Below are 13412 nucleotides of genomic sequence, written 5' to 3' on the forward strand. Positions count from 1 at the left end.
TGGATGGTTGTCCTTTCAAGCCAGAGGAGAATGGGGAAGCGGTGCTCTGAACCCAAGGGACCCAGTGCAGGCTGGGATTCTAGGGCCTAGGCACGGCAGACAGAAGAGCCCATGCCAGGCGAGGCCTGCCCTCAGCACGGGCTGCAAAGGCCACTGTGCAGACCTTTGCCACACTGCCTCCACACCCTCCACCAGATGCTGACTTCCCGAACCAGGGAGTACAGCTACATATGTTGTGGATGTGCGTGCCCCAGCTGGTTCTAACTCCAGGGTGACACGGAAGTATTGGGATCTCTGATGACAGCCCTAAAGACAGAGCCCAGAAAATGTTCACCCACGACTGAGTGCCAGGTCCTTAAACTATTTAGTCAACCCGCCTGGTTTCCCAAAGCCCCTAAGGACTATGGGTAGATAAGGGCCTTTGCATGCTTCCGTGGACACCTGGGCTGCAGGAAAGCCATGGTCTGTGACTGGATTGCTTTGGGGGGGGAGTCTGTTGGTGGGCTGCCTCAGCCACCAGGCTGTGCCTCTCGTCTTGGCCGTGGAGAGCAGACTACGTGGAAGAGGTTGCCATTTTACTTGCGGCAACTCAGGGACCCTTGGTCTCCTTACCTGATTAGTCAGATGTCCTGAGGAAGTAGCAGGAAACATTCATGATATTCGCACACTGCTTCTGATCTGGCAAATTCCCGTCAGAACCCTGGAGCCTAATGTTGAACTCTCCGGGAAGGTCTGGGAATAACTCTTGAGTTGAGTGGGTTTGGCCTGCAGATGATGGAGAATTTTTGACTGGGCTTAGTTTTGACTCTCCCTTTCCACCACCACCTCGTTGACTTCAAAGTCAGTCTAGAGTTGTGCTTAATAGCAGTGGTACTTGTTTCTTTATATTTGGAACTGTAATTCCAATCCGGTGGAAGAGTAAGAAACTTTTGGAATTTTAAAGGACTGCCACCAATCCACTCATTCCCGCCCACCCCCACCTCCTGAAGTGAGCAGTCCTTTCCCTTTATCTCCGACATTTAACCGCACACTGGCACCCTCCTTCCAGCTGGTATATTTAGTGCCATCCCTCTGTTCCAGGAAACTTTGTGTTTTTTCCTCTTCACAGTTCAGCTGGTGGAAAGCTGTCCTGCTCAAAAGTTTCCTTATAATTAAAGGGACACACAGCCAGTTAGGGTCACTACACCCACAGTTTGACCTACTTCTTTTCTCACATCTGTTCACATCGGTTTTCCTGCCAGCAAGTCCAGCCAGACCTTTCCACTGGGCTCTGGAGGGCTTGGCATGGTACCTGGCTCCAGCGAAGGCTCCAGGTGCCGCGGTGTCTTTGAGATGCAGTGGGACGCGGGTGGGGCTGCTTGCAGGTCCCCGCCCTTCAGGGCCGCTGCTGCTTCTAGCAGTGCCGAGTTGATGGGGCAGTCTGGCTGGGGTCACTCAGTTCCCTGACTTCTTGTGTTTGTCCTGTCAACTGGGGACCATTTGTCAGTTGCATTCGCAAGGCACACCCCTATGTGGTGGTGTTTCCACACCTGATCTCCCTCGGCAAATTAATCACTGAAATGGCACATGTGCCAGTAAAACATCGCCGTCTGCTACATGGCATTCACCACAATCTGAGTATGAGAAGGCAACCAGACTCAACAGGACGGCCTTTCTGAAGGGAAAGGGCCTGGTTCCAGCTTCTGAGGATTGTTGCACGTAACCAACTGGGGAGGCTAGTTACTTACTGCGAGTGCTAAGGGATACCGTGGTAATGACTGGCTTAGATTTCCCAAAGGCACTTTCAATAGGTTTGGTAAGGCGTTTGGTCTACAAAGATATTTAAAGAAGGAGAGAACACATCCGAAACCTTTTAACACCAAGCTTGTGTGAAGCCCTACGTTGGCAGTTTGATTTTCCTTTTTCACGTGCTGTTATTTAAGTGGGAGCCCGGTTTATGAAGAGGGTGAGTGATACAGGGAGGGACATCCCTGTGGTTTCTGCATGGACGAGCTTCCCTTGTGCAGGGTGGGAGTGCGTAAGGAAAGGTCTGGGGGAGAATGCAAAGGTGTGTGTGGAGGCCCTGACCGTGTCTGTTGCCCCCTCTGCAGGCGGGGAGGAGCCCGTGTTTGAGAGCCCCCCGGCCCTGGATGAGAGGGCCGCCCTGTACTCCGGCGTGCACAAGAAGCCGTTCTTGTTTGATGGCTCCCCTGAGAAGCCTCCGGAAGATGACTCAGACCCTTTCACCACTTCTCCATCATCCAGCAACCTGGAAGCCTGGGCCGCTGGCCGGAAGTTGGTCAAAACCTTCAGCAAAGGAGACAGCCGGGGCCTCATTAAGCCCCCCAAGAAGATGGGGACGTTCTTCTCCTACCCAGACGAAGAAAAGGCCCAGAAGGTCTCCCGCTCCCTGACCGAGGGGGAGATGAAGAAGAGTCTGGGGTCCCTGAGCCACGGGGTAAGTACCGATGGCGTGTGCTTCTGTGACAGCCACCGTCGCAGGCACCACCTTCTAGTGTCCCTGGAGGAGGTGCAGAGCGTCCGCAAGCAAATCCGCCTGAAGAAGACGGATGCGAATTACTCCTGTTCCCGAGCTTTTCTCTGCCAGCGTCCCTCCAGAAAAGGAGTTCACAGCACGCCCTGTGACCTGCAGCTGCTGCGGCAGAGACCCAAAGGGGGAGGGAGCTGTGGCGCCCCCGGCAGGAGGGGGCGCGGGCGCCCCGCGGTCAGCGAGGTCAATATCACCTACGTGGTGGAGCGGAGCCTGTACAGCCACCTGAACCTGAGCCAGCTAGTGCGCCCGGCCTCAGACAGGACCCTGAGCAAGGCTGAGCAGCAGGACCTGAGGCGGTGCCTGCTGCAGGAGGAGGAGGAGGCAAAGAGGAAGTGGGCTGCCACTGTCGACCGCTGTACTAAGCGGGTTCTCTTGAGAATCCACCAGAAGTCCGTGAGTCTCCCGGAGGGTCCCCAGGATGGCCTTGTCCTTTCCGTGCGGTGTAGTCAAGCATTATGGCCTTTCTTCTGCGGAGCTTGGCGTCCTCCCCCTTCTTCTGCTCATAACTTCCTAACTTCAGGGCCCGTTCCATCATCATCTCAGATTTCCAGCCTTCCTTCCCATATGTCCTCTTTCCTGATCCAGAGAAGGGCTCCCAGTGTCCCGGGGTGGGGTTTGGCCTCCTTCGAGGGTGGCTGTCTTCGTTCCCAGCCATCACGTCACTTGACCTCAAAGAAGCTGATTCAAAACAGAGGGTATTTTGCCCTTAAAAGAGAGGCTTATTGTTTTAGCTAATTAAAACAATGGGAACTAGCTCATGGAAAGATTGCCATCATCCCAATCACCAATTTGGTGATTTGGAAACGTTGTCAAGTTTATTTCTTTTATCAGTAGAAGCAAATGGAAAATTCTTAAATCAAAAGGGAAAAGAATTAGAGTTCTTTTTAGTTAAGTCAAGTTGGCATCCTTAGCTTTTTAATCAAAGGAACAACTATTTTAAAATGTCCTCCACTGCTCCATTCTTCTATACATAGCAAGGAATGAAGTGCTTCTTTTCAAATAATAAAGCATTTTTCAGTTTTATTACTGAATTATTGGACTTTTGTGAAGTTTATTTTCAGGGCATGACTTATTTTGAACTTGAGACTATAGATATAGATACTCCCCCCCCTGAAATTCCCACTCAACTTCTAGTTTGCACAGTAGCTCATATACAGTGCACAGACGGAGGAGTTGTGGCTTCCTGGCCCTGCTGTCCCCTGTGCCCTGCTTACTTCCCTCGGGACTGCCGGCTGTGTCCTCCTTTAAAGGTCTGAAGGAAAGGACTACATGGCAGCCTCTCATGGGGGCTTTCTCCAGGGTTTGTTCACATTGACGAGTAAGGTGTTCTTCCTCAGGTGATTACTGTGATTTAAATTCCTTCAATTAACTTCTCCTTTTGTGGACATGGAGGCTGGTTGGCCAGTGCCATCCATCCCCTTAAGATGACCTTCTCCTAAAACGGTCCTTAGATCCTTGCCCCTTATATTTTCCAAATATCCCTGTACATGCTGACCTTCTTGCTAGGTCTAATTTTCCATCTTCTCACATTCCTAACAGTCTCGCATACCTTTTAATACTATTAGTGGCAATTTTTCTTCTCGTTCTTTCCACATCAATTATCAGTGGTTCTGTTTTGTTGTAAAATAACACAATTCCTTTTCTCACTCACTCAGTTCTGACCCACACGTCTTTTGTAAAATGCTTGTGGCTAACCAATCTTGGTATAGTTTACTTTTTACCTCTGGAAGTGTTCTGCCCAGTTTATGGGCCTCTCTGCCATTGGACATGACCTTGATGGACAGAGTCACCTCTTCTCTCTCAGTGGATGACTCAGCTCCGTGAGTTTAAATCATGTAATAATGAGAATTTTTTCACATGGAGCACTTAGATCTGTTCATTGCCTCTCATTTTATTTATTACCAGGTTAATGATCAAACTTTATCAAGTTTTTCTGTCCAAAAGTTATATTTCTAAGATCGGTGCTAAATAATACTGTGGGACAGTGATTGAGTCTTCGTTGACATTGAGTGTGGACATGAGAGCAGTTTTTCCCCTGTAAAGGTGGCATTATGTAATCTCTGTTCCAAATGTCAGCTTGAGGCTGGGTTTTTTAAGGTGCTATGAACTTGAGGCAGTACTTGGCAGTATTAATACTTGTGGAAATATATGTTTGATGCTAAATTAGAAGTTTACACATACCTTTTATTGTAAGTATAGTTGTACAATCAGATAAACAAAATTTTCTAACTATTCAGAGACTATAAGGGCAAATAATGTTAAACATCAAACAGGTGTTTTTTTTTTTTTTGTCTTCTTTTTCTAAAGACATAATTTCTTTGCTTGCTTTACTTAAAAAGCTTTCTATTCTTTTTGGCATATATCTCCTTCATTTTATCCAAAAGTGCAGTGTCCTTTAATCTTCAACCTTTATCTTTTTTGTCTTTCAAAAAAAATGCCATATTTGCTTGATGAAACCTCAAGGAAATGATAATGCTGTGTATTCACTGAAAATGATCACTTGTCTTGCTTTTTATTTGGTCATTCAGTTTTTGTTTGGTGAAACAGACATGCATGACATTTTGGAATTTTGTCCATTTTAAAAATTCAACCCTAACTCCCCCCAAAAACATGTTCTCAACTGCATGACCATTCCATTGCCCGGCTCTCCTCATCCACAAGCATCTATCTAAAGTCTTACAGTTACCTGGACATGAGACGTGTATGCCCTTGACAAACCTCATTTAGGCTTCATCTGTGAAGACCGCCAAAGCCGAAGATCTCACTGTTCTCTCTTAAAGCTCTTTTCTCTGTTGAAGGGGTGGTGATGCTTTGAGATCTACTTCATGTTACTGAAAGAGTAGAGATGAGTTCAAGCAGCGTTCGTTGTTCCAGTTTTTGTTCTTCTGCAATGATACAGAGGAATCTTTCCCAGATATCTTAGCATATCTCAGGGAGAGGTTTTAGTTGGTGCTTCAAAAAGCCAGTTCACTCTTGGAGCTTTTTATTTTAGGAATAAATGCATACAGCGGGCATCCGAGGATATAAACGAGCTTCTGATTCATTACAGCTATATTTCCACATAAGTGCTCTGTCAGTTAGTTCCCATGCATCAGAAATAGCGTGCTGGGCTCCAGCATTGCAGTTGAAGCTGGAATGCAAAGCAGGGAAGTGCCGAGCCATAACCCGAGCAGGCATCTGGGTGCCATGCTGTGTCTGTGAGCCCTGACTCACAGGAAACCAGCCACAATGAAATGATTGTCTTTACAAAAATGAAGAAGTCTATTTGGCATATCAGCTGGAAAGGGAAATTAATGTTAAAAATTAGCCTGGAGAGGTGTTCCTAACACCACTCTCCAGATGAGGGGATTTGGTGTTTTTTCGTAAAAAGGTTTCTTTTTTTTTATAGAATAGATAGAGGTTTAGTTAAGTTGGTTATAAGGGAAATCAGATTGTCCATCGATATTTAATATAAAATAAAAATATGTTCACTGGATGTTATGTCTGTGGTAGGTCCTTTAAAACAGGAAAACAGCTGTGGTGAAGGAGGGTGGTTGTGCCATCCCAAATGTTGGTAACCCTGAAAGGCCTCCTGTGACACCTGCATCTCCTGGCCTCCCTCCTCCACACCTGCTGTCTCTCTTTGACCCATTCCTGGGATGCTCTGGTTTTACAGTTGAAGCTCTCGGAATGCACGGCACAGAACTAAGCTCTAGTCCTTCATTTGCATGTTTAGAATGTTGCCTGAGCCTAAGCTTCATCAATATAACAATTGTTGGGACAAGCTACAGTTCTCAGCGTAGTCCTAATGAGAAGTAATGCCAGAAACCAACATTCTTAGAGACCCCTGCTTTGCGTCAGTGTGTTAGAAGTCTTCAAATTTATGCTACAGGTGGTATTTCACAGATGAAGAAACCAGAGCTCAGAGAGTTGAAGTATTTTACTGATGGTCACACAGCAAATAAGTGGCAGAACCAGGATTTGGACTCACATCTGTATGATTCCAAAAACCTAAGCATTTTCCTTCTGGATGTTTCTTTATCAATTCACTTAATTAATATATATCTAAAGTATATTTATTTTATGTATTTATTTTTTAGATATATTTTTATTGATTTCAGAGAGGAAGGGAGAGGGGAGAGAGAGATAGAAACATCAATGATGAGAGAGAATCATTGATCGGCTGCCTCCTTTATGCCCCCTACTGGAGATCGAGCCTGCAACCCGGGCATGTGCCCGTGAGTGGGTTCACACCTGGGACCCTTCAGTTCGCAGGCTGATGCTCTATCCACTGAGCCAAACCAGCTAGGGCAGTACATTTAATTTAAATAAGCAGTGTCTATAGTATCCATTGTGCTGTACATTAATTTATTCTGTTTAATATCTATTAACTAAAGTTCACTGAGAAATAGATTGTACAAATTATGGAGCCCAAATCTGCTATCCAACTTTTATTACCATTGCTTAAAAAAAGAGAATCAGTTGTAAGAAGAATTAGTGAGCTTTAAGTTTCTCTTTTCTCTTGCAGACTTTTTTTTTTTGCTGGGAAATGGGGGGGTGGGTGTGGAGATGGTCTTTGAGTAGCTTTTGCTAGAAAAACAAAAGGAAAATTCAAGCCAAGTTTTGGAAATATAAAAATCACTGAAATATATGCAGTTCCGTAGAGTTTGAAACCAACCGAAAGAACATTAAGGTTTTTATTCTTCATAACATTGGTGTTTTTCCTATTAAATTAGAATGCGGTCAAAGATAGTCACTGAATCAACTTCTTTCTTTCTGGGCAAATGTGGCATCTTTATGCACTCAGAAAAAAGGAGTCATAATTGATGAAGTTTGTCAGTTAGATGGGAAAGTTACCAGCATCTTTGGCTAGGTCAGGAAAGCAATGAATGAGTAACCCTCTTGGCCTGATTGGACTACTGTAAACATAACCTAGTTTCCCCCTTCTTAACGACTTAAAACGAAACAAAGGAGTCTGTTAGGAAAGCCTGCTGCCTGTGGCAGAGCCAGAGGGTGTTGGACCTGAGGTTCTAAGACCCCTCTGAGCACATGGATTCCCTCAGTGTCACTACTGTATGCAGCTGATGTTAAGGGGGCTGGGAGGGGAAGTCTGTTGCTAAGAGACAGGGAAACATGGATGATTTTTGGTTAGGAGTTTTTTTAACCAGCGGGCTTTTGCATGTTTAGGGGATTCTGGACCTCTGGTGTAGGCACAGTTCCAGTGGCAAGTTTCCTTGTAACATGAATCATGTATTTTTTTTCTTATCATTTCTTGTCCTACTTCCATCCTGTAACGTATTTGTGATTCAGTGACGTCCTGCAAGTGGGAAATGTGTTGGGTTGGTGCACTGCTGGCCGGCTTCAGCCTAACTGTCCTGCCCTCCCCTTTCCGCAGAGAACCTGCAGTTTTGGAGGATTTGACTTGACAAACCGTTCTCTGCACATTGGCAGTAATAACTCTTACCCGATGGTGAGTACGCATCAGCGGGAAAGCAAAAGGTTCGGATCCAAGCCACGTGGTTGACATAGTTTCACGTCTAGTCTCTGAGAATTGATGTTGGGTAATCTTTTCCTCAGTGATCCTAAATTGTTTGAAAAGAAGCCCTATTTCACCCATGTTTAAAAAAATTTTTAATTGAATTTATTGGGGTGGCATTGCTTAATAAAATTATATAGGTGTCAGGTGTACAATTCTCTAATACATCACCTGTATATTGTATTATGTGTTCACCTCCTCAAATCAAGTCTCCTTCCATCACCAATTATCCCCCCTTTACCCTCTTCTACCTCTCCCACACCCCTTTCCCTCTAATTACCATACTGTTTAGTGTGTCTGTGAGGTTTTATTTTCTTCTTTGCTTAATCCCTTCACCTTTTTCACCCCCTCCCCGCCCCCTACTCCCCTTCCCTTAGAGACACTTCTCTTTTCCACGGGAACGAACGACGACCACCTCGGCCTCCATCTCTCTCTATAGTAGCACCATTCCTTCAGTGCCTGTGTTGCCAGTTTCCTCCAAGTCACAAATCCAGATGCATCTGGCCTCTGGGTCTCATGCTAGTTTCTGCTCACACTGGTTTTAAGTGCACATGGCTGCTACACACAAACAGGGCCAAAGGATGGAGCCTGTGATTTGCGTTCAAGAGCATTTGCCAGCATTTCTAAAAACCAGTTTTATCATAGGCCAAGTACACAGGCCCATATTAAGCCTAGGTCTTTCTGATCTGGGGTGTCCTGGAATGAACCCTGTCTCCTTGGGGCCAAAGCAAAGCAGTCTTCTGTGGGCTGAGCTTACTGGCTCCTCTGACCCGCATCTTCTGGATCCCAGTGTGGGGACAGGTCGCCACTGTGCTGTACACATTCTCCCCGTGTTTCCTTGTTAAGGCCCCGGGGGCGCAGGTGAGCTCTGTATACAGTTTTGTTTTCCCCTCATGCATTTTGTCAGGAAACTGCTTTATATTGTCAAATGTCCACTAAAAACACCCATCTGTGATTTTTGAAGTATTTGAGAATTTCCTGGAAGAATAAAACTATTTTATTTGGACATCAAATTTTATGGATTTGTAAACTAAGAATGTTACGTAGTCATTCTTTTAAAAAATGAGAGAAAGTGTGTTTTCTCTGACTTTCCAGGGAAAGTTGTTTTCTGTTTTTAGTGAAAAGTAAGACAAGAGGTATCCACAGTGTAATTGTTTGAGGAAAGGAAATTCATGCACTCAGGAGCCGACCACACCGAGGGCCACCCTGATACAAACCTGATCAGGTGTTGACTTGTGATGAGTGAGATGTCCCATTTTGTTCTCACCGAGGTCCTAGGTGCTCAGTAATACTGTCTTTCTCTTCTCCCCCGCTGCTGGGATTATGCAAACCTTGGTTCATCTCAGTCACTCTATTGGTGAAATGCAGTCCCCTTGGGTATTTCACATAGGGGGAGAAGTGTACTAGGAGAGGGAATGTCCTAAGATTAAATAAAATAAAATGTATTTCACATCCCACTTTAAACAAAAGCCCTTAGTGAATCGCTTTTAATTTTTAATCAAAAAGATAAATAGCATACACCTGAAACTAATAAAAAACAATATTGAATGTCAACTGTAACTGAAAAATAAAACAAGTTGAAAAAACAAGCAAAAAATGTTAAACAGTGATTAATAGCCTAGCACTCAGTTAACAGGAAACATTTCAGAATCCTAGGGGATGCCAGGATTTTTCTGAGACATAGAGCATTAATAGTTTCCACAATAAAACCTGTTTGGGGGCCTTGTTTCCTGTGATTAATGGTACTTATTTTGTTTTGCAGGGTAAAGAAGGAGATTTTGTGTACAAGGAAGTCATCAAATCACCTACTGCCTCCCGCATCTCTCTTGGAAAAAAGGTCAAATCCGTGAAAGAGACAATGAGGAAGAGAATGTCCAAAAAATACAGCAACTCTGTCCCTGAGCAGGTATGCAGGTGCCAAGCGAAAAGTCCCCCTGGTTCCTCCTGACACCAGGAAAGCCGAGGATGTCAGTCTGAGATTTTAAATGGTGCTAAACACAGACATTCATTGGCATTATCCTGGCTCAGGACCATGCTTAGTTTATGTAGACGAGCGTTTGGTATAGCAAACATGGATTAAGCACTTAGGGTCATCCCAGCACCTTGCTTGGTGCTGGGAATACAAAGTGCAGGCCTTACTTTACGTACAGATGGGAGGAGAGGCAGACATGTAACAAATTGCATTCTTTAGGGCAGTAAGGGCACACATTTAAACACAAAAGATTTTATTTTCTAAAATAAATCCCTTGCTGCAAAACGGATGTCATTAGAATCAACCCTTAAAAAAAGACACTCAAGTTTTCTTAGGCAGCAGACATTTCCAGTGTAGCATGCATTGTAAAACACACAGCAAGTCTGAGAAGTAAACTCGGAAAACGCTTCCTGGCAGTGGGCTTCAGTAGTGATCATGTTTCCACAGGGATGTGTTCACTCACTGGATCTATCTGCAGCTTTTACGATAACTCAGAACCGATCCCCTGCAATTCTGTAATCCCATCACTAGAAAGACAGTTTCTATCTTGTGTGGGTGGAAGGGATAAAGATGGGCGGAGAGCTGGGCCTTCAGGTAATTCTGACCCTTAGATTTTCAGAGCCCTCACCTCTGGCACCTCTGTAGTATTCGTTTTTGTAGTCCGTTGAAGATTTTTAGTGTCTGCGGGTTTTCTACTTGAAATATGTAGGTAATGCTGGTTTACTTACCAAATATAAAACAGGGAAAGCAGACATGTGGGCTCAGCTGCTGCCCTCTGGTGGGCCGAGTAAGCTAAAATCCAAGCAGCCCCTTGTTTGAATCACACCAGCTACCAGGGGTGGGCAAACTTTTTGACTCCAGGGCCACAGTGGGTTCTTAAACTGGACCGGAGGGCCGGAACAAAAGCATGGATGGAGTGTTTGTGTGAACTAATATAAATTCAAAGTAAACATCATTACATAAAAGGGTACGGTCTTTTTTTTTTTTTATTTCAATAGTTTTATTCACTTCAAACATTTTAACAAGAAGAATGTAAACACTAATTATTATAATTTGAAACTTCAAAAAATGGAGGAATCATAGCACAATAACATACCTTATATTGAAGATGGCAAAGGCAAAATAAAATTGCCTAACAAAGGAAAGGTACAAAAGCCTTTCAAATTAAACTTAAATATAATAAAATAATTTAAAACTAAAACAAATAGAAAAGAACAAAATGTGTAAACAGTACATTAAACATTTTCTTTAGTGCAACTTCCAAATTATGCCCGGGATGTAGATGTAGATGGCAATGTAGACTGGGTTGAAAGGTTTTTGGTCTTTAAAACATCAACTTCAGTGGGAACAGTGTTGTTGGTCTCCTTTTTAGCTAATGCTCTGATACTGTGCTCTACAGGGGCGTGTCTCCCTACATCACCACGATAACGTGTCTACGCGTTCCCAGGGTGATGTCGGGGACGTGTCCGCGGGCATTACAAGGAGCCTCTGGAAGATTGAGAGGTTGTTCCTTCTACTGAATGGGCGGATATAAATACGCCCACTCAGAAGAAGGAGCTGCGGCCGTGTTTCTCGACGTTGCCATGTTAACACTGCTGCTGGTGAAGGAGCGGAGGGGAGAGCAAGAGAACCCTCCGCTCTTTCGGCTCCACGGGCCGGATAGAACAGCCGATGGGGCCATAGTTTGCCCACAGCTGAGCTAGGCAGCCCAGCCACCTAGTGCAGTGGTCGGTAAACTGATTAGTCAACAGAGCGGCAAACAGCAGCTCAGGAGCCACATGTGTCCGACCACTGACCTAGTGATTCACGCAAAGCCTGTCCAAGAGCTTCAGTTGACTGTAGTGGTTCTCACAGGGGTGGGGTGATTTTGTTCCCCCACCAACCCCAGGGCATTTAGACAATCACAACTGGGGTGGGATGGGGTGGGTACTACTGACATCTACTGGATAGAGGCCAGGGAGGCATCTTAGAATGTGCAGGATAGCACCCCCACTAATGTACAGGGCAGCACCCCACATCGTTCCTCCACAGTGCTGACAGTGCTCAGTTTCTCAACCCTGGCTTCTCAGACCTACAGGGGAAGTCGCTACCTCCATTGTGTGTTCCCTACGATTGTTTTCTGTATTCTTTGCATTTCTTGACCCTTGGTGTGGGAGCGATGGTGATTCTGTATTTCTCACCACAAATGAAGTACACCTCACTCTCCTGGAAAGCAGCTGCCATGCCAAGGAAGAAGCACCTCCAGTTCGCAGCACTTTATTTAGTTGGCTTTTCCCCTAAGAGCTCGTATAAACTTCACATTCGTAGAGGTTTTCTGCTTGAGCACAGAACTTTAATATCATTTGAACATTTTTTTTTCTGTAATTTTACTACTATACACCCACCTTGTATTTTTAGTTCTCTGTTTGTTTTATTTTTAAACCTCACCAAAACAGTTATTTCACATAAGTGAAAAAAATAAAAAGAGAGAGAAGGAGTAAGTGGCTATTATAATGCTTTTTGGGGAGGGAATATGAATGTTGTAAGGTTTTGTATACCACCCATTCTGATTAGGACTTTTATCTGCAATATGCTCATTGCCTGGAATACTACCTGTTCTTATAGGGAATCCATAAGTATATGATAAGTAAATTAATAATTTTTGAAAGCATTTAGGACATACAATATTAGAGAGGTATATTTAATATCACTATTGTTTAAAAAAACCCAAAAGCACATGTGCTTTTAGCAGAAGCATTAAAAAAAAGAATGTAATTGGATGTCTTATTTTATGATTTAGGAATGAAAATACATTGAGGCCCTGGTTGGTGGACCTCAGTTGGTTGAGCATCATCCTGTGCACCAAAAGGGCACCAGTTCAATTCCCTGTCAGGGCACAAAGCTCAATCCCGGGTGGGGGCCTGCAGGAGGCAGCCTATTGATGTCTGTCTCTCTCTCCCCCGCTTCCCTTCCTCCCTTCCTCCCTCTCTCCCTTCCTCCCTCTCTCCCTCCCTCCCTCCCTCCCCCTCCTCTTTCTCTCAAATCAATAAAAACATTTAAAAAATATATTCAGGAATTCATACTTTGTAGCTTCAGTAACTCCCAAATAATGGCACCTCTGTTTATGGTTTTTGCGGCCATCTGCTCACTTTCCTTAAATATAAAGCACAGTGTCTTGGATCAGAAGCTGCCATGGCTGTTTGTTGACCTTAAATGTTTGCAGGACCCACAGAATCCTGTTAACGCTCTTCTGATGATTCGGCACCATGCAAATAACAGGTTTCGTTTAGATGGTTTGGTGCTCACGTGGCTGTGTGAGATGCCAGGGAGGTTTCTGTTGTGGCAAGTAAACCATTCTCACTGCAAACTTCAGGGGAGAGACATTGTCACACCAGGAACCGAATGGGCATGCT

The 13412-nt window shown here is 44.7% G+C and overlaps 1 protein-coding gene across 3 annotated transcripts in view; it reads left to right on the forward strand.

Moving 5' to 3' along the window:
- Nucleotides 1-13412, forward strand: part of SASH1 (SAM and SH3 domain containing 1) — a 182863-nt gene that overhangs the window by 149471 nt on the left and 19980 nt on the right. For 2 of the 3 annotated variants that reach the window (XM_080666223.1, XM_080666225.1), the window contains 3 exons: nucleotides 2091-2926; nucleotides 7908-7982; nucleotides 9811-9954. In XM_080666223.1, coding sequence (XP_080522349.1) covers nucleotides 2091-2926; nucleotides 7908-7982; nucleotides 9811-9954 — 1055 coding nt within the window. The remainder of the gene's footprint in view (nucleotides 1-2090; nucleotides 2927-7907; nucleotides 7983-9810; nucleotides 9955-13412) is intronic. The other variant, XM_080666224.1, reaches the window with a different exon arrangement.

The sequence above is a fragment of the Plecotus auritus genome, assembly GCF_963455305.1.
Source record: "Plecotus auritus genome assembly, chromosome: 4".
Lineage (NCBI taxonomy): Eukaryota > Metazoa > Chordata > Mammalia > Chiroptera > Vespertilionidae > Plecotus > Plecotus auritus.